Genomic DNA, 22536 nt, shown 5'->3' with positions numbered 1-22536 from the left:
TATACTCTGTTATGTCCATGGTACTGCTCATGTCTATAGGTGACGGTTACCACTTTCCATCAGGTGGGCTGTCAGCTTGTTTGTCATTCTAAGTTGTATATATTAAAAAAAAACCAATCAATTTATTAAGCATTTATTTCATTGATGTTAAAGCACAGAACACTATCTGCAATACTATTATTATAATACTAAGTAACCTGTCTTTTAATAAATATATCCAGTACATTTCGTATAAATATAAATGTAAAACGAATTAATGACTAAACAGTGTTACAATAATTACATACACCTTTATAACAGAAAACTTATTCTAACTTAACATCTGCACAGAAAAATAAAATATCTGCACCTCTTTTAGTCATGTTAATAGCGGTTCTCTTTCTATCAGTAATATAATTGCCAATAACATTCGTAACCTTATTTTATCTGCACCTTTAACCAACATCCTATCTAGCAATTTCGCCACTCCACACAAATCTAGTATTCGCTGCCAGTCCATTTTTTTCTTTTCATACATATATAAGACTCGATTAAAATGTGTAGTCACTTCTTCAACACCGTTCCCCGTCATTGCTCAACTTCTATTCCATAGTTTATTTTTTTGATCAGATATTATTGATTTCTAGAAATACGAATAAGGGACATTATAAGTTGCATTGTATTACACTGCAACATTCACAATTATGGACTTAACATATTTTGTCCGATAAAGATAGATACGCTGATATAAATGCAATTATCTATCAATAAATTCAATATTCAATTAAATAACTTCATAAAATAGTATTGATCAAGTTTGTACGAAGCTAAGCTTTAAACACATAGATACATATTAACATATTTGTTCCAGCTAACCATAAATATTTTGTTGTAAGATATTTTTACTCAATCTCTCCCTAATCAAAATCTCTTTAACATCTTCATAATCAGTTTAAATATGTTGTAAACACTCGAGCTCTCTAAATTTCAAGTTCAATTTCGTTATTTTGTGCATTGTCCTGTGTAGACAGTGCATCAACAGTCTCAGTTTATTTTTTTAATTATTGTACATCAACTGTTTTTATACATTATCAACAAATTTCCTTCCCTAAAAAATCAAGCTAATTTGACATTTTATGTCATATCCATAGATTTTCACATATTATTTAGCAGCCGAATCAATTTATTTGTGTTTCTTTGTAAGAGAGATAAAGGAGTTGATTCCTAAACGCTATTTCTTTAAACCTATCTCTATAATAAACATACAATTTAATATTGCATCGATATTTTTATTCTACAAACCAATATGGACTAAGTTTCTAATAGATGTCAGTCAAAATTATTAGAAATTTAGTTTACGATGGTCAATAAAACAGCAATGTTGCGAAGCTATCAAACTTTAAAAGATAAGTTTAAAGAAATGGTCTTAGAATCCACCCTATTTTTTACCTATGTAATACTTGCATTCTTTCAAAAAATTTTATATTACTATAATCTTTGAGAAATTAGACCTAAAAACTGTCGTTGAATATCATAGTCAATTTTTTTTATTAAATTTAATAATGATATTGGTATCTAAGTACTGTAGGAAAGATGAATGAATGAAAAGAAAAGGTGGCGCAGCACACAGGACCTCTTTGAGGCTGCAGAGCGCTGGTGCTTATCAAAGACTAGTTTAAGCTACTAATTTACGTCTAGTCCGAGTGAGGTTATTCCCTTGTGTAGTGGGTAAAAAGACGAGTATGTAAGGTCGTGTGTGATGTTAAAGTCGCCAGCCGCATCTCACGTCCCAGGCCAGTTACCTGTAACATATAATAATAATTAGTTTATTTATTTATTTATTTAAGGACAACCAACAAAGCATACATTTATATCTACTTAAAATACATGATAATATGGTTACATTATAAAATGCTGCCTCAATTAAAGATAATCAAATTATTGAGTTTATCCATTACAAATGATACTAGTTATAAAGATTAACAATATGTACACAAACAAAATGAATAATATTAATAAAAACTTAATTACACAAAAGTAAGAGAAATAGACAATGGTAGGCAGCTTTATCGCTAAACAGCAGTCATCCAGGCGTCTTGAAAAGTGAGGACTCTATATACTTAAACTAGGTTTTACATCTGTGCTATAGGCATCGGTGCTCTCTTACTTTGTGAAACCAAATTTAACAATAGTCGTTATTAGTATATACTATATATGTAACATGAATTGTAACTAAGCAGAAGGTCATAGACAATAGACAACTGTGAGTAAATAAATATGGTGTCTACGTTAGTAAATAGGGCATAGTCTATACAGCGATCTTTTATAGCGTTAAGCATTTTTTTACATGCCCGGACGACGTAAATGTTATGTATGGTTTTTTAAATGTAGATAGAACAAAGCGTAAGTATAGAATCCATGGAATAAATCACACAAATATGTATATATTATGTATTGATATATGCAATGTGAATATTCAACGTAGACTGCTCACAGAATGTATTACTATTATTAAGAGGGGTTTTTTTCATTAGATTAGATTAGATTTCTTTATTTGCGAGAACATTGTTTTTTACAGATATTGATCTATTAGGTGAAGTACAAATGTTCGCCTTATATTCATAGCATAGCATGCAAAATTATTATTGGGTACAAGATACATCACATTTAATACATACATATAAGTGCTAATTTATAATTCAGGTAGAAAAACCAGTAACACTGCGACCTTTCCATGATTTTTTTGTGTACACTCTTTTTTTAAAGTTCGCTGCTAATTTCTATCAGTGATAGGAATTTTAAGATGAATGCAGACTGTAGAATGTAACGCTAGTGCTACACAAGTATGTTTGTTACGGATAAAAAAAAGTAATTCAATTGAGTTTCTTGCCAGTTCTTCTCAATTGGATCTATATACCAACTGGACATAAAATTATAATGTAAAAATTTGACGTTCATAAGCGGCTAAAATGTCCTACATGAATAAATGATTTTTGAATTTGAATTTGAATTTGATTGTCAATACATTAAATTGCGTATAATAACGCTGTGCCCCCTCGAGTTCATCATCAACAGATCGGACACGTAGGCAACGAAAGGAACAGTGGACCGTGTCCGTCGAAGGGAATGATTAATTGACCATGTAGTGTTATCAATATAGGTGTTGTATGCAATTGGATGCAATATGCAATGGGCATCGATTGCAACACAATTGGGTAAACACAGTGTAGGATGACATCCCCCATTAGATGGAGTGACGATCTGAAATACTTTAAAGGAAATGAGTGGATGCAGGTGGGTCAGGAGTGTGTTTATGGCAGTGCCCGGGGGAGGGCTAGGTGCCGACCTGAGCGGGTTGCTGGCGAGCGAGGTGAGGCTGGTGAGCGAGGGCGGGCCGCTGGGCGCCAGCGCGAGGCCGAGGCGGTCGTCGTCGTCGGCCTGGTTGTGGCGCAGCTCCTGCAGCGTGTACACCAGCTTGCTCCACTCGTCGTGCCGCGGCTGCCACACGTGCTGCGAACACAACATTATTGTTATTTTAAAACTCTATTTGGAAGACAAAGTTGATGTGTAATGAAGTTCTACTTCGTTGTCAGTAACAAGCACATTTACTTTATAAAAAAAATATTGATGATGACTACTTTCAGATATGTCTTTACACATAGGTGAAAGCTCCATTCAAATCGTGGGATCATTGTTCCCCTGTATGCGTGTGGTAGGTACCTCGGCGAGCTCGTAGACCCATATCTTGCCGGCGTCGTCGCCCGCGCACACGTGCGAGCCGCTGGGCGTCCACGACACGCGGTTGAAGGCCACGCCTGCCTCCGCCTGCACCGACGCCACCGGCACCTGGCAAACAAATCATACTTGTGTACTTGCAGTAGTACAAATGTTGTTTTATGTTAATGGGGTTTTACGTTTCATTGTCAGTCAGATTGATTTATGAAATAATCCTTTTCCACATGATTATATTAATTATCTGGTCGTTAAGATACTATATCTTATTATGAAAATCAGATAAAAAACCCATCCAGAACTTGAGACAATTTGTAAGTTCGTGTGCTAAACTTATTTGTAGAAAGAAATTGTAGGAATTGAAATCAGGACTTCATTTATGCAAAGAAACATGCTTACTACTACTATCTTTTTCTGTAGGTATTCTAAGAGGTAACTAGGGGAACTTAGTGGTCAAAGGATGGCCTACAGTGTCCCTCTTAAAACATCATTAAAAGCGTAATTGCGGTTGCCAACCTGCCTGCCAAGTGCGGTATCTATCAACTAAACCCCCTCTTATGGGAGAGGTGTATGTCCAGCAGTGGGCAGTTAACGGGTGCTATGATGATGATAGCCGTACCTCGGTGTCGCGGTTGAGGTTCCAGAGGTCGAGGCGGCCCGAGGCGTCGGCGGCGGCGAAGAGCGCCGGGTGCGCGGGCGACCAGCGCACGTCGACGACGTAGTCGCCGCTGTCCTCGAACGAGTAGAGCGGCTTGGGCTCCTTGAGGCTCCACAGCTTGACGCTCCAGTCGACGGAGCTGGTGAGGTAGAGGTGCGCCAGGTCGACGGCGCCGGCGGCCGCGTGGCACGCCACGCCCGTCACGGCGCCCGCGTGCGCCTCCACCGCCTCCGCCACGCCCGCGCGCTGCCCGTACAGGCAGCCTGCGCACGCGCACACGTACATACATACATACATACATACATACACCTCACCTTACACCATATACACATAGCAGCAAACTAGGACAACTTTTACTGAACCAAACTTCAATTGCCTAAAATATAAATCTTAAATTTTCTTTTTATTTTGATTTTGTACCTCAAAACCTATCAAAAACAAAATAAATCACACTTTAAATGACATTATACAATTAAATAATAGCAAGAAAAGTGTAAAAATGGCCGAGAATCTCCCAGGAAGACCTACAATTCACTCTGCCTATTTCTTTATACATATCATCTGAGATAACTTTCAGAGGGATGGGGATAGGTAGAGGAACACAAGATTAATGCTGACCGGTATAAACGTTGCCATCCTCGCTGCCGAGCACAAAGTTGTTGACGTCACCGTGCGGGAAGCCCATAGAGGTGACGGCGACGGCCTTGGACTGTCGATGCTGCAGGTCGAGCGTGTCCTGCGGCTGCGACAGCATATCAAGCGACCACGAGCACAGCCGCCCGTCCGTCGACACCGAGATCAGGTTGTGCGCGTTCTGGCTGCCCACCACCGACAGGCAGTACACTGGGTGCTGCACACACACATAAATATTCATATTCATACATCAGATCTGCTATAAGCCAAATAAAATCTAGTTCAATGACGTTATTAACTTACCGTGTGCGCTAAAGAGGAGAGAGGAGTACGTTGTACGGGCGTTCGCTTCTGTATGCGATTATCCCATAGCACGATCTGACCGGAGTAAGTGCCTCCAAGGATCAGGTTCGGGTGGAACCTGCATACATACATGTATTATATAAGCATTTTTCTACTTTGAAAATTATTATAGAAGCGTTACTTTTTTATTCTTTTTATCAGCCGTTAACTGTCCACTGCTGAACATAAGCATCCTTCTTTTGTTGCCAGTAGTTGCCACGCTTGGCAGGTGGTTTGGCAACTGCAGTTAGGCTTTGGTGATATTTTAAGAGGAAAGCTACTGTCCATCTCTCGACAATTAAGTCCTCTTGTCGCCTCTTAAATTTAATATAACTATATAATTTTATTTCAACTTCCTAAAGTTACTATTTGTGGTACATATCTCTAATACAATTTGAATATCAAGGCCCCAAGTTTCTAACAAGAGAATTACTAAAAAAGAGTGAAACGACCCGCTAGAGGCGTAGCTCTCAATTCTCATTCATCAATCATTTATTTTGTAAGGCACTTAAAACTTTCACTGATCTTGGAAGAACATTTTGCACGCTAATGTTAGCAAAACATGTTACATCTATACAAATTCATCAGTGAATAACCAGTATGTCTTTGTATCTGCTATATACACATTTTGTTACTATTATTTCAGACATCAACTGTCCGCTGCTGAACATAAGCCTTCCCCTTAAGGGGAGTTTTGCCAGTAGTTGGCACCGCAGTTTGCAAACGCAGTTAGGCTTTAGAGATATTTTCAGAGGGACTCTGCTGCCCATCCCTCGCCCTTCTTTAGTCGACTCTTACGACACCCACGGGAAAGGAAGGGGTGGCCAATTCTATGCTGGGGACCACACAGCTATACACATATGTTTGCAAATAAATTGATCTTTATCTACTAATTTATGTATGTCGGAATGACCTGGCAAAGGTGGCACTCATGACAGGCGACTGGCAGTGGAAGACGTCCTCGGGCGTGGTCTTCTTGAACTTGGTGTTCCAGACGAGGCAGACGCCGTCGGGGTCGTGCGGCGCGTCGTCGCTGTTGTGGTAGGCGGCCAGCAGCAGCTCGGGGTGCGCGGCCGACCAGTCCAGGCACGTCACGCAGCGTCCGCGCGACCAGCGCTCGTCCCAGAACGTGCGCACCAGCGACAGCCGCCCGTCCGACTTGTCGTCGCTGCGCCAGTCAACAGTGGCGATGTTACGATGTGAGGATGGAGGCACGCCAGTTGGTCCATAGTGACCAATTGAGCAACAATTACCCACTAGCAATGAGGCTATAAGATCCCCAATACTAACAATCCCTTTCCCCCAGTTACTTATCTCGCCGCCTGCTATTTCTTGACACATTAAGTAATACTGTGCACTATGACAGCTATAGCTTTGATGAATAATAATAATTTATTTCAAAATAAATGTTACATTTTAAATATAGGTAAAACTCTGCTCCCTAAATAGAATGGTTGAATTAAGTTTTTTTTACAACACAGAGGACATACGAGTTATGCGGCTCACCTCTCAACGATCAACTACAACACCAAAGGCATTGCAGGTTGGAATTTAAGTAGAGGACATCCCAAAAAAGGATATACAGTGGTACCTCGATAAACGAGTGTTTTGAGATACGAGCGGCCGAGCCGATATTTTGCTCTGAGATGAGAGCAAGATTTGAGATACATGGAATCGCACACTACACCGCTGCACACGACCCCAACATGCGGGGTGGATGTTGGTGTCTAACAGTTTCTCCCATCTCAGACTAACACTTAACAAAAACAACTGAGGTGGTTTTTAAGAGTACGGATTAATGGCATTTTAATTAATTTTAATGGGGGAAAATTGCTTTGAGATACGAACAATTTGAGGCACGAGCAAGGTTACGGAACGAACTAAACTCTTATGTCGAGGTACTACTGTACCAGATTCTAGAAGACCTATATAATCTAACATGTGACTCACAGCGCGTTCTCGTTGTCGCCGCCGCCGGTGTAGTCGGTGTAGATGTCGACGGACTCGGCGAGCGCACGCTCGATGACGCGGCCGGCGCGGCTCATGAACCTCTGGAACTCCGACGACAGCAGGATCGTCTGCTTCTCGTCCGCGCTCAGCTCGCGCACTGTGCGCCCAACAATCACATGCGTATTATAATGCACATTGACCGAAATTATCTTTGCTAGCATTCTAAACAAGTAGTCAAAATTATATTTGACGAGGGTGTCAATCATAGTTCGCTTGGTGTTGCTTGTTCCACAAAAACCTTTGTGACATGAAGGCTTCAGGTTATAGTCAGTACTCAGTGATTTCAATGTTTAATTGTATCCTTCAAAACAGCAATAGCTTGAAGGATGATTGCTTTGTGTGCAGCAGAATTTAATAAAATGGAAGTTTCTAATACTAGGCATATGATTGTTTCATTTTCATCTCTTTCTTACTTCATTTTATAAAGTTTTTTTTTTAATCTTTATTTATTTAGAGGCTTTTGTATTTTGAAGCACGCCAGTCCCATTGTACTTTAATCAATTTTAGGCCATCATTGAATTTATTTTGACAATCAAAAGAAACCCCCCGCAAAAATAAATAACAGGAACGAAAGGAACGTTGTGGAAAAATTACATGTTATACATAGGTTTAGAGGGAGAGAGAGAGAGTGAGTGAGGAAGAAAGGGGGGGGGGGGAGGTCTTTTAAAGTTGTTTCTGAAGTAATCAAGGAATGATTTTTCTATTTCAGGGAGGGTAATGTACATAAGAACGTTAGGAGAGCACTTCTTTTATTACCCGTTTAAGGAGCCACATATAAAAATCAACTATACCTTTCTTCTCCTTCTCCTCTTCCTTTTTCTCCTGTGGCGCGGCGGTGACGGCCGGTTGCACTTCCTTAACGGTGGGCAGTCCGTGCGGCAGGATGCCAGGCGGGAGCTTCCCGTGGAAGGCGGCCTCCTCATCGTCGCCTTGCCGAGCGCCGTCGCCGTCGAATGTAAGCACTGGACGGTGAATAAGAATGGCCCTTGCCGGGGACGCCGGGTGCGACGCGCGTGTGCCATGCGGTGTACGGCGGACTTTCCCTCTCTACTATGTACTAGGATTGCTTTGCGTTTACGTAAACTACTGAGGCCTTAACTTGTCACAAAGTATTTTTTTTAACTGTAAAGGGATCCCGGTCTGTAAAGGGAACATTTCAGACCCAAGATTTTTTTTTCAGATTAAATATATTTTCGTGTTGTGGAGCCAAGCCATCTTGCCGGCACGCACGAGACTACTGCACCACCTAACCGCTAAAATGATTTCTTATTGGCTGGTTTAGAATATCACTATCATGTTATTTCAGCTTCGTGCGTTAAAATGAATTGCGCGCGGTTTTAGAATTTTTTTAAAGTTACAACTCACACCCGTATCTTTCAGGTCTGAAAAGGGTAATAGGTAGTGACGATGAGGTCGAAATTCACCTGTCCACGAATGGTCCAGTTCCTGAGATAATATGCGTGAGTTATGGAAATGGGTGAAAGCAATGGATCTGAATAAAGACAAGAGGGCCTTTGGCACTCGCTTTTGTTTATTCCGAGTGAAAACAGATCTGAGGATATTGAACACCAGAGACAATACTTTTAGCTTTTTTCGTGGCATCATTTATGAACCTATTTATCTATTGTCTTTATAAGACTTATTAGAGAGTATTATTTTAGTATTGCAATTTGATGTTTACACAAATAATTATAAAATTGACTGTTAACCTGTCAAATTAGTTTATATTAATCTAACAATATTTGAATATAAAATATTTTTGTTTTTATTCATTTTCCGCGAGTGACGTTTTAGATCACAAAGCTATCGAAAAGTCAGCCGTACAATTTAACATACGATTTTATGAAGTTATTGTATGAGATGAGATTATTTCGAAGTAACATTAAATATAATTAAAGTTAGAAAAAAAAAACCGCCATACATAACTTCATAGAACCAGTTGTGTGAAGTGTATGCTATGGTATTATAATGGTACGTACGCACTACACTATTGAGCTACTTGTAAAGGTTCTACGATGGAATGCAGTTAGGTAACATGTAAGCCTTGTACAAACTAAACAAAAAATAAACTGTAAATAAATAGAAAACTGTAATATGAGATTTTTTTTTAATATCTGGTCAAAGGGACCTCACTCCACCCGGAGTCATCATCACAGCAAAATGTACATTATTGACGATTATTGTGACAGCTTGCAAGTGTGTTTATACTTATATATGTGTTACTTGCAATTTATTTTCCTCCTTATCTCATTTTTAAGTATACAGCCATAATAAATGAAAAATATATAATTCAATTACAATAATAAACCTATAGCTTCATACAGCAATAGAATGATAAAAAAATTACGAATTAATGACCTTGTAAACAGGTCTATTTGAATCAAGATGATTCGAATTGCAATAACATTTGATATAATATAGAAAACGATTTTAGATTATAATTTATACCTTTCCTTACGTCGTTATTTATCAGTAATATTACAAATAGTACATTCATACATTGTTGGCTTACATGTTACCTGCAGATACACTATTACATGTATAGTTGTAAAATAAATTAATGAGTATTTGAAATGTTAGCACAAAGGCCCACTGATGTGGTTTGTTGAAAAACTATGTACTGAAGCATATAATCTGTCAAGACCTATTATGGAAAATAATTTAAAACTGATTTTCGTTTACATTTGATAGCCGCAGCAGGTTATATAGAAACGCCAAAGTGTCTTGTTTATATGGTAACAAAATTACGTTCAGAAGCGTCAAAAAATGTGTAACGTGGTTAAACTTTACTATATGAATTAATGTTATTCATTTTTTACTATTAGTATACATGGCTGTTGTACTTCGCTATGTGGTCCCGGCAGATAATGGGCCATCCTACTAAGAGAACTTAATGGTCGAAAGATGGGCAGCAGCGTTCCTTTTAAAATATCGTCAAAATCTAACTGCGGTTGCGAACCCGTCTGCCAAACGTGGTAACTACTGGAAAAATTAACCCCAAAAGGGGAAGGTCTCTATTTAACAATGGCCAGTTAATGGCTGATATGATGTACGGGGGGGAAAGGGATTGTTAGTAATGGAGACTGAGAATACCATTTCTAGCAATATACCCAACCAAGTCGACCTCTTCCCGGTTCCCCTGGAAACTATCATGGTTAATTGCTGATGAATTCATCATGATGGGCTAACTGGCCTGTTTTCATTCTCATCGACTACCTTTCACTGGTGCTCCGCCAGCGTATCGCGTTAACGCCGGCGGGGTAACCATTGCATTTTCACCCATCAAAAAAAAAGATACGATGTACGCCGCCACATCACACACAACGAGTCATCTGTTTACCCCAATTGCGGAGTATGGGTGCAGGCTATAATTAAAGAATAAAAAAGCTCGTGAGACCAAGCCTGAATCTTTCTCAAATGACACTGCCACTGGACGTGCTTTTAGCGACTGAACTACTTCTACAAGTGACCACTTTAGAATTGTCATATGCTTACCATAGGATATCCTAGGGTATCCCGCTCATATGAGCGGAGCTTTAAGCATCGCTTGAAACCATGTGTAAGAGGATATAATTGGGTCTCATTAAAAGGCATTTTTTCCTTTTGGAAAATAGTCCTGAATACGCCAATGATTTTATGTCACAGAACTTTACTGGTGGATTCATGGGCTGATATAAATCATGAGTATGATACTTCTATTTCTATTCACAGGCGTCTTGATTCATAGCCATTGTATTGGTTGGTAAGTTATGTACGTTACGTCGAGAGATCACACTCAAATATGTATTTTAATTTCAATTAGTCATCCAAAAATATATCAACAGAAAATTTATCTATTATTCGAATAATATTAACACAAATTATATTTATGCTATCAACAAGTTTTACTTCTGAATCGACCCCATACAAAAAAAACACGTTGGAAGTCGCAAACTTTTTTTTTTAAAGCACACCTAAATCTACATGAATTCATACAATACAATGTTCACTGCATTGTTACAGATTAATTAAATTTGTTACCAGTCCTTGTATATTTTAACTGTAATAAATGTATATTTTCTTGGTGACCACCAGTCTCTCACAATTATAATTTGATTACTTTAATACAAGCATGTCTCATTGTATTTCACTGCGATGAATTGTGAAGAGAAAATTAATCTTTTATTATTATTTTAAAATGTAAAAACTGGTATCTGTATACCTCATTAATTCTGAAAAATATTGTCTTATTATATTATATATTAAAATCTAAAAACTGGTATTTGTATACATCTTTGATCCCATAAAAAATTGTCATATAAAAAAAAAAGGTATTGACAGAATATACTTTCAGTACGTTTTTCAATCGGAAAGCGGTAACATTCATATTTTGTTGTCGTATGAGAGTGTAATTACAGTAATTTGATGGACTTTAAATCTAATAACGTGTTTAGAAACATGCAGATGGATTTGGCATTTATAATCAAATATAATTTACATTAACTAATATTAAAGTAAATCTGACCACAGAACGGGTGGGACATTTCAATTAAAACAAAAAACTGTCTAGGATAATAGAACATTCATGTTGAACCAACACGAGAATGTATTATTACTTTTCTTTTTTTATTATTTAAAATATCTTATTATTCATATATATATATATATATATATATATATATATATATATATATATATATATATATATATATATATATCGTATTTAATAAAACATTACGTAGAATTTTTATTTATTTATTTATTTATTTTAATGAGGCACACATAATAATTTATAACCATTTACCATAGAGCAGTAATTGAATTGTTCTTATTAAAATCTTTTAACAATGGCATTATAAGAATATCTTTTTATGTATTAAATAGTTATAAAATAAAATAAGGAATTTAAACTTGAATGGGTGATGAACTATATCCTGGCAGTTGACATTTTTCAAAATATAATTATTAGTTGAATACTATTTATAATATATGTTATTTAGTAATGATTTTTTTTTAAGTAAACATACTCTTTCATGCACATAGTGTATCCACCTGTAGCAAGTCGAACACGATCCAACGGTAGGAAAGGAAAGGGTATAGCGATGGTTTTGAATCTAAATCCGTACAATTTATTTTAAACGATTGCTACTTTCATTATTAAAAGCTAATTTGAGCGGCAATATTAAAAAAAAAAAAACACACGTGTTATGGTCTCCTTACAAATATTTCTAACAAATTGTGATTTGTCAAACTACCCTCTTATTTAAGAAAAAAACGTCAAACGTTTCTAATCAATTTTTAACTATTGAAGTAAATTGTCTTTTTCTATTGCGCCAACTTCTCAATTTGAAAGTAAGTGACAATACACTTTAATAGTTAAAATAATAGTTTCGTAGGAGATTTCTAGCTTTTATGAATAAGAGGATTAATGTATAAACATTCAATCAGAATATACATTAAGGATTTAAACACACACGTATATAAAACATGCACATTACACCTACATTCGTCGTTTCATACCACGTTTCGGGTTTACCTTCTATATAAAGCAGCATTGGGTAAAAAAGCAAATTACTGTAACCATGTTCTCATTTAATAATTCCAGTTTGTCGTAATCACTTTAGATATAAAATATTCGTAATTGTTATAAATCAGTATAACAATTTTTTTGTGAAATTACAATAAACTGGTACATTTATAATCATACTCTATTATACACAAAAGCAACATAAGAAATCTGGGCTCATCTAACTGTTTTGTATCATTGTAGTAGATTCCAGTACATTTGATGTCTACAAATATTACCATGTTACGTGCAAATAATTCACACGAAATATATAATAGGCAACATTAGATCTCGTTATGAAGCATTAAATTTTAGGTGACAGAAAGCTTTAATAATAATAATTAAAAAAAAAAAATATAGGCAAAATCAAAACTTCCCGAGCTCTCCACTAGAGAGATAATTTCTCACTATATAATATAAATATACTAATAAAATATAATTATTACGATTAACTACGTATAAATGATGACATGTAGTCATGCATACACATATTTCTGTCACATGCATAAACGAGTTGTCTTGACAACTCATGGGTAGGCTACTCTTACTAGCTGACAAGGCAATTTTGTAAATAAAATATTTAATAAAATTGTACTTGTTTGCTAGGGAACTAGAGACATATACAGGTGGGTACAAAAATTTAAACTATTCAATTGTTATCTAAAGTAGAAAAATAAATGTACATATAATTTGTATATATATATAGAACCCTGTATAGTCCACTACAGTCGGATGTGCTCGAGTTAAATGTAATGGTTAGCTTTAATAAACTAGCGTTACATATATATATGAAGAGGTCAGTTACAAAACAACACATGCTGAGTGACAGTGGCACAGGCTACCAAGGGCGGTTTAGTCCAATGATTGTCCATATGTTTCGGAATTGAAACCTACCTGTGAACTCGTCCTCCCACTCTAAACCCGGGTTTAGATTGTACTCATCTTGAAAAAGGGAGGAAAAACAAAAAACAATGTCAGTATCTTTCGACCATATATATATATATATATTAAAAATATATTCAAGTCTATACATAGTTCAGCATATCAATAGTGCTTTTTAAATTTACAGCATGACCTATCTTGGTACGGTCATTTAAACTACCAGACTTGACATTACAAAATCTTATATTTTCAAGTCTGTTTGTGAAATATGATAAAGCCATGTAATATTAAGCTCGACATATGTTATTTACTTACAAGTGAACACGATCAAGTCTGAACAATTTAAAGTGACCCGTGACCATGTGTTAAGACCTGTGCAGTGTTTGTTAGTAGAATCGGAAGGGTAAGTCAGCGTGAGATGATATAGCGACCCCATACAACCACCATATTGAATATACACATAATTATACTTCTATATTTTTTTTTTTTTTATATTCAAACAGTTCTATCATTACAACGACATCTTGCGGCCGTGTATAAAACGTATCAGTACCACGTGGAGAACTCTGGAAGGCCACAGTTTTAAATATAACAGGGTACAACATCAAACGATGTAATGTCACTCCATCCCCAGCAAATATATTCCAGATTTCTTGATAAACAACGAATTATGGATAATGAGATTGGCATAGTTACTTTGCATAGGCTTGCATTATATTTTTATCAAGTAATCTGACAGTGTCTCCAGACCGAGTTAGTAATCTAGAAGCGTGATAGATAGGGTTTAATCTATATATATTTACAGGTCTATCGTATGAGATTGGACATAGATAAAATAAAATCCGACACCAAGTTATTCGTCGACATAACGAAGGCAATGTTATAGAAAACGACACAAGCGTCGGGAGGAATAATGACTTACCGTAGTAGTCTGTTGCGTGTGCTAAAAAGGGACAAAAAATAAAAACAAACTGTCAGTTAATATTTTGTGAAACGGCTTAATATAATTTGTACATTGAATCGCTTCTAGTATGATACCAAAAATCTGATACATCATTTTTTTTTAAATTTTATCACAAATTTCATTTTTCGAATTAATACTACCAATTTAACCAACTTTCACGGGTTATTGAGAATTTTAATATATAAGAATAAAATCGTGGTACTCGTAGGTAATCTTTCAGTTTTATTCTTAAGTTTCGTAAGTACACACATTAACTATTACATTAAAATATATTAAATGTAATAATTAACAGTTTAACTTACGTGTAATTAGATTGAAAAAACTTGACTTGTTTCGAGTTCAATTCGAGACCCTTAATCATGAGCGGCTGTGACACGAGTGCGAGTGTAACTCCGCGCCTAGACAGGCTGAGCACGAGCTAAAGGCGCTTGTGGCTCCGTCACAGATAATGATTTATTGATGAACTCATGATTAACGTTCTCGAATTGAGCCCGAAACAAGTCGAGTTTTCTCGATCTAATTACATTAAGTTAAACCAGTAGTTATTATATTAAACACTTTAAGTTGTCTTTACAGCCATTTTGAAGGATTTTGAAGATCTTAGCTACATTTGGTACTAATATGATATTTTGGTTATCACAAATAGAGGTAAAATTAAAATTTGGAACTACTAATGATCATAGATGGACATGTTAATAGAATTATTTTGTATGTACTTGTTGCTCACACTGAGCCAATTGTTCAAGTTATATCACCAAGATTAGAGTTGAAGTCGCCATTTGTACTTAAAAATCGTCGCCAAATGAGTATTGTAAAAAAAAGGACATACTTATACCCGTTCCACTTAATTATAAGTCATTATGTAATTAGAAACGATAAAATAAAAACTTGTAGAAATGACTTCTACGATAGCTCGTGAAAGTTGGAAAAAAAGAAGGACTGTAGTTAATTCGTGTATCAGATTTGGTACCAATAAAGTGCAAAAACGGACCCCAGAATAAAAGATAATTTTTTTTTTATATATTTACATAAATTTATGACTTTATATATATATTAACGTAATGTTATTGACAATGATTTAGATTTGTTAATAGATTATTTTCATCCCATGCATATTTTCTTGAGTGTTGATTAATGGAACGTGCACTGTCAAAATTGATTTTTAATTTTAATTCGATACAATTTGTTAAATTTATAAAAAAAAAAAAATATATACGTGCAATATTTTTGTGGAATTATTGCAATAATTGGAAATAAATTGAATGTGTTCTAAGTTTCTACAGTACTTTTAAAAATTTATTTATTTTATAAAAATACAATATTAAATAATAGTGAATGTAATGAACACACACAAGGTATTTTATCTATATTTCTTTTTTTTTTATTTTTTTCTAAGAAAATTCGCGGTTGGCTTTTAGCCACAATAGAATATCAGTGTTTTGCTCTTTTGAGGGCAAATCAATAAGTTGAGTTCTGACCATTTTGTTACTGTGGCACACGCATAAAGGGGAAAATTGTTACTTTTTTAATGCATTATTTTTTTTTATCTTTTTGTATATGTATTCTTTTATCTTTTTTCACTGTGCATGTCTAACTATGTCTGTTGTTATTTGTGTGCTGTAAGTAATGCAAGTAATTTATCTATTTATCTATCTATAATTTACAAAGTAGTCACACTAACTTTATTTATTACAAAAAAAAAAAAAAAAACGTACTATAATATAAATATAGCTAATAGCATTTTATAGCTATGCCAGTTTAATGTTTCAATACTGAGATTATAAATTAACAGGCCACTAGAAGTATCCAATTATTGCAACTCTCCGAAATGTATGGCCAATCCTTTTAATTCAACAAAATGATGATAAACTTTAGCGTAAAATATACAAATACTCAAAATACAACTAATACTCTTAGAACATAATATAGTATTTTAATTTTAAAATATAAATGAGATATTATTAAAGTACTAAAACTTAATGGCTAGAGTGACCATACATTATGAAAAATATGGTCTTTTATTGGATTTAATAATTAATTAAATAATTGAAATATATTATGTAATGACTAAGACAATATTCTTCATGTTGTCCAATCCAAGCATAGAAGTACTGTTATTTGCTTTACTAGCACAGTACTTTATTGCAATGTTAATAAGGTTGAGATTACCTTTGCGCGGCCGCCACCAGTCCTCCATGTATCCTGCAAGCGGTGATGCATTGGAAGAGCAGCCTTTTTTTATGGTAGCACAAACACAAACATTGCACCAAAGACTCAAACAGTATTTACTTTTGTATCATCAACATCCTAGCTTGTACCCATGGCATATCAATATTTCTAAAATTATATTTGGTCCCAAACTATTAAGTAATAAATATAATATTTAAAAGACCTTTGTGTGAAGCAGTGGTTATTAAGCACTTTATAAACATGGTATTCTAAATAGATTAGATATATCATCTGATTTCAAGATTTTTTATGAGAATGCAAGAAATGTAACATTTTTAAATTAATTTGTAAGCTTATCCCTGTAAATTTCGATCACGTGTGACATGTTGTTAATTTATTTTTAACTTCATACTTATAACACAATGAAAATTTGTTTTCAAGTGGGAAGAGTATTTTTTACAAGTATAAATAACAAGTATCGATTGTCTTTTATTCTAAAAAAATATATAGATATACTGGTTACAATTGTATAGATACCAATATCAGTATGGACGGACAGACAAGACGAGAAAAACAGCACAGGGCAAGCCATGGTGAAACAAAATTTTGCATGGATTTGTTATCTATTTCCCAAATATAAAAAAAGCATTTTACTCTGAACATATGCTAAACCAAAATCGAACATAACATGAATTTATGAAACTGGACAATATGTATATATACATATATGTTTAGTAGAAATATTTCGTATAAAATCAATCATGGAACCGTGTAGTTTAAAAAGTATAACAAATCATTTTCATATCTTGATTATGTTTTACAAAGTGATTCCCTTTTTTTAATGTTATTTACATTAGATTTTAGAAGAGAGATTAGAGTTCAGATATATTCTGAACAACTAATCCTGTACTTATTTATTTTAAATGGAAAAAAATCTAATTAATTAATTTATTGTAAAATTTTAAATACCAAGTGAAAATTTGGGAAACTGATAACATTAAACAAAAATTTTATGAAAAGTAAATACTGTTATAATGACTAAAGATGTCACTGGTTCGAAATCACAATCATTTGCAAATATATTTATTAGGTAACATAAAATTCCACAATCTATTAGATCTATCTCATGACCATAACATTTTTAATCTACAAAATTTCATATACAGAGAGGATTTTAACAGATTTTTTTTTTACTTATAAAAAATATTGTAACAACACATACATAAATAGACACACCTCAGTATTGTTTTAGGATGTACTACTGTACATGTAAATCGAAGGTATTATCATAATCTTTATTGTTTATGTCTTGGTCACGGCACATTTTTGTATCGATACCCGATTGTAACTCCTGACAAAAATACATATTTACATGTTTTAATTTTGCCGGATATTAATCACATTAATTTAAGGATATTTTTATTGCAATTAGAATAGTTAGTCGTTTACTTTGGTTAGTTAATCTAGTGTGCATTGTTACACAGTATATATTTGCAAATGATGTTGTTAAAACCCACACCCAGACATCACAGTTAAACAATCAATAAAATATTAGAATGTTGTGATAATAGAGCAAATTCTCAAAATTATAAAAGAAGAAAGAAAACAAAAATGTGATTATCTAAATTAGAAAAGGCTGGAAAATAATTAGATAATAACATTTTGAGGCATTTTATTTAATATGTATACTAATGAGAAGCTCTAAGGAATATTACAATGTTTAAAACTAAAAGCAGAATGATTTTGAGAATTTGCATGAATACAAGATGCCATTTAAACTGCACGACTATACATTAAATAAATTTTATTTCTAGATATTTCAATTATGAATAACAATACAAACATATTAAATTTGCACCCAGTATAAATGGCTCTTAGTTTTTAGTATTAATATATTATACATTTAAATTGACTATACACTCTGATTTAAACATATTTTAATGTTGTATATTCACTGAAAAATGCAAATCTATGGACATTTGAATTACACAAAAAACACCATGCATTGTATGTTTTATTTCTTTTTTAATTATGGCTGCCTTTCACCAGTTAGTTAACATTTACTTTTATGGTACAATTTATAAAGAATTTATTAATCTCTCTTTAAAAATTTTAATGATATTATATTCCTAATAAATGAAAGAAATCCCTTAAATGTACATATTCCCATATATTGATAAGATTAATAAACCATACGCGACAACTCACCATCTCGCAATTCGGTGACGCCCGATGTGGTTGTTTGTGTTTGCTTGGCGTATGTGACGTTTTCTTTAGGAGGGATGTCAGTAGACTGGACCGATACCACTTGTAATGCAAGAGGCTTCTTCGGTCCACTGTTCAATTAAAAAAAAATCATCATCGTCAGTTTAAAATTATAGTATCTACCACACTAGATACACACAATAGGATGTAATACAATTGAATATAAAGCTCTTTTCAAAATTGATTACATATAAATATTTAATACTAAGTTTCTAAGATTTGTCTAATCTAGTTAATTTTTTTAATAAAAGTTAAACTCTTCCTCTGTGGTATTTTTTTTATAGTGAATATGATTTATACTAATATTATTATTTTTTGTTTCTCTATAGTATAGATAAAAATATCAAATCAATATCATAAAAGGACTGATTTAATTATTGTTTCCAATTAATTAAATTTAAAGAAAATATCAGATTTTAAAAATACATTGACCTATAGAAAACTACATTAAAGACATGAAATACTCGTACATGTTGAATTTTATTAAAAAAGAAGGCGTGAAGCCAGAGCCTTCACACTTACCCATGTACTGGTAGGCTGGATTTGTCAGTATGTGGCAGACTGACATCAGGTGAGGCGGTCTGTGGAGGGGTCAGTGATGTCATAGAGGACAGGGACGAGAGCACATCCTTGACGGGCGCCACGCCCAGCGATGACAGCATCTCATCCAGGTCCCGGCGGCTGTCCAGACTGGACGCCGTGGTGGCACGTTGCTGGGATTGATTTATACTTTTTAAATCGTGATATATTTGATTGATTAAAGGAATAACTGGCAAATAAGTTATATATTTAAAATATATATGTACATAATATTTTAAATATCTCATATATATATATAGTGTTATAAGTAAATATTGTGTTTTTGAACTATTGTTTTAATTTAATATTGTTTATTACATTGCACTGTATATTATATTTTCTGTTATTCTTGTCTATGGTTGATTGGTAGTTAACACCATATGGTGTTAAGACTGCCATTTTCACTTTTATACACCTAGTATTAAAGTTTACTAAATAAATTGCAAATATTTTTTGTTATGGTATCCTACCTTGAGAACCAGGTGATTGGTCTATATCATGTAAAACATATTATTATACACCCATTTTTAATTGATAAAAATAAATAGTTTATTTTTCAAATCATTATCATCATCATATCAGCCATTATTCAAATAATTAAGACAAATTATTCATACTAATTTCAGTGTCAATGGTACATAGGTTACATTTTAAAAAATTTTTAACTAAGTAACTTTTCAATCAAATATGGAAAATAGCCTTAGTTTTTTTATATTATATATATTGAGTTTGGCATATAATCGAATAGTTGGATATGGTGAAATTATGTAGGTTCCTATTTTACGGAATTCTAAACAGGATACTTATTATAAGGTCATGAAAACAATGATTATAATGTTAACAAAAATTATTTAATTTTACCAATGCCTCTTCAGCATCTTTTTGTTCTTTCTCCCTGCGGCGACGGTCTTTCTCTTCACGAAGAGCTTGTAGTTTAGCTTTCTTACGTTCCAACTCTGCTTTCCGGTCAGACATACTTGACATGGTTGCTTCTATAAAATTATACAGAAATTATATCACAAAAATAGAATTGAGTGTACACATGTCTGTATTTTTGAAAATAAAAGAGTGGTTCTTGGTACATAAAGGTGTCTTTATATTTCTTAAGTTAAATTCTTTTATATTTCTGAATTATAATTGTGTAGTACTAAATATAACACTATAAGGTCAATAGTCATCTCTTATTGAGACTTTAGAATTTGGGAGCATTTGGATATTTAAAAAGCAATATTCAATATCTATAACAGAAAAACTATTAATGGTAGATTTATGTTTATTATTTACTATTACCCTATTACTTTATTGTTCTATTATTATTTTAGTGCTAAATAAAAACGAAAATTTATTACAATCAGACTAAATGTTTATCTTAACTATATTGGGTCAGTAGGTACTCTTAGGGGGTTTCACAAAATCTGTTGCATTCCGAGATAAAAAATACATAAAAATATTAAACCATTGGTTCTTTAAACAATAATAAAATTGAAGACAGAAGAAAATCCACCCCTAAGGGTACCTTGAAGACCAATATAAATATTATTATTTAAGAATAATTACTGAATACTAAATTAATTTTATATTGAAATTTAGAAAATCAATGATCAATAGGTGATCATATGAAGGTGAATGTTTAAAAAAGTGAAAATAAAGGTTCCATAAGCTGTTGAGAAACTAAGAATTAAAATGGTAATTTCTTTAATAAACTTTTTACCATAATTCAATAACCAGAATATTAAAATGTTAAGCAACTTCCAAGACAAACACCGGTAATAAATATTTAACAGTCATTTTATGTAATTATGTTAAAACTGTGTACCTTCGCATTTTGTTATTATAAGATATTAAATTGATCGTGCCTCTAAATGGAGATTCGAAAATGGATTCCAATCAGAAGTTACTGATGTCATTTCTGAATCTATTATGATTCATTACACAAAACGATTTATAAGATTATAACATAATCACAATTACCTTTGTTATTTTTTATGATGGATACTAAAAGATATTATTCATTTTTTTATATAAATTTATTGGTGAAAGAACGTGGCAACGGCAAAATATGGATAACGGGATTGAACATTAGGGAATGAATTTATTGTCTATTTATAAAAAAAGTGCTTAAATATATATTTTCTATTCACTAAACAATACAGATTTTCATTAAATAATTGTTAATAACAGTTATGAATCATTAATTTCACGCGAAGAAAAATAAATCGCACTGGGTCAACAAAATCACTTAAGAAAAATTTTACTACTGGGTTTCCTTATACAAAATATAACATTCCCAAATTCCCAACATCACTTCAATTTTGTTTGTTTCTTCTATGTAAATAATACATAATCAAAATACAAAGTGACATTAAAAAAATCGTAGTGTATATAAAATAAAATATACGTTCATATTTGGATTAACTAAGAAGTTATTAAAATATGGGCTTATTTGTTTTTCAACATATTACTTTAATTTTTAATAATAGAAACATTTGACCAATTCTAGTGCATTTGAAACTACGAATCATATTTCAAATTATTTAATAATAATACATATATTTACTCAGTAACAAAAAATTAATTTTATACGTTAGGTGTAATTAATTTAAAAATATGTTTTAAAATATACAATAGTCAATTTATACTAAATTAAAAAGATTTTTCTTATAACTTTTATTTAAATTAAGATAAAGTTTTGATTTTTGAACGGAATTTCTGTTAGAGTTTCTGCAACATGTTTTCATCTGTTTTTTGCTTCTATATATTTAATTTTGATTGGTAACT

General features: G+C 33.4%; 1 protein-coding gene across 15 annotated transcripts; it reads right to left on the bottom strand.

Moving 5' to 3' along the window:
• Nucleotides 1-117: 117 nt before the first annotated feature.
• Nucleotides 118-22019, bottom strand: LOC113522862 (cytoplasmic dynein 1 intermediate chain). 15 transcript variants are annotated; one of them, XM_052899489.1, is made up of 16 exons: nt 21730-22019; nt 20620-20750; nt 19702-19892; nt 19123-19250; nt 16915-16977; nt 14704-14724; nt 13794-13841; nt 8146-8316; nt 7295-7451; nt 6258-6512; nt 5306-5423; nt 4988-5219; nt 4331-4632; nt 3700-3825; nt 3326-3489; nt 118-1781 (listed from the first exon to the last, which is right to left on the bottom strand). In XM_052899489.1, exons 2-16 carry the CDS (start codon nt 20740-20742, stop codon nt 1778-1780), a joined length of 2103 nt encoding a protein of 700 aa, XP_052755449.1. In that variant the 5' UTR covers nt 20743-20750; nt 21730-22019; the 3' UTR covers nt 118-1777. The 15 variants fall into 15 exon arrangements, with proteins under 15 accessions (XP_052755449.1, XP_052755452.1, XP_052755451.1 ...); XM_052899492.1 differs by having other exon boundaries at nt 8146-8283; XM_052899491.1 differs by having other exon boundaries at nt 16915-16947.
• Between the last annotated feature and the right edge of the window lie 517 nt (nt 22020-22536).

This window comes from Galleria mellonella, unplaced genomic scaffold (genome assembly GCF_026898425.1).
Source record: "Galleria mellonella isolate WM207_F2 unplaced genomic scaffold, CSIRO_AGI_GalMel_v1 utg574, whole genome shotgun sequence".
NCBI classification, from domain to species: Eukaryota; Metazoa; Arthropoda; class Insecta; order Lepidoptera; family Pyralidae; genus Galleria; species Galleria mellonella.
Note: the sequence above shows the minus strand (reverse complement) of the source record. Positions and strands in the feature narration are given on the sequence as shown.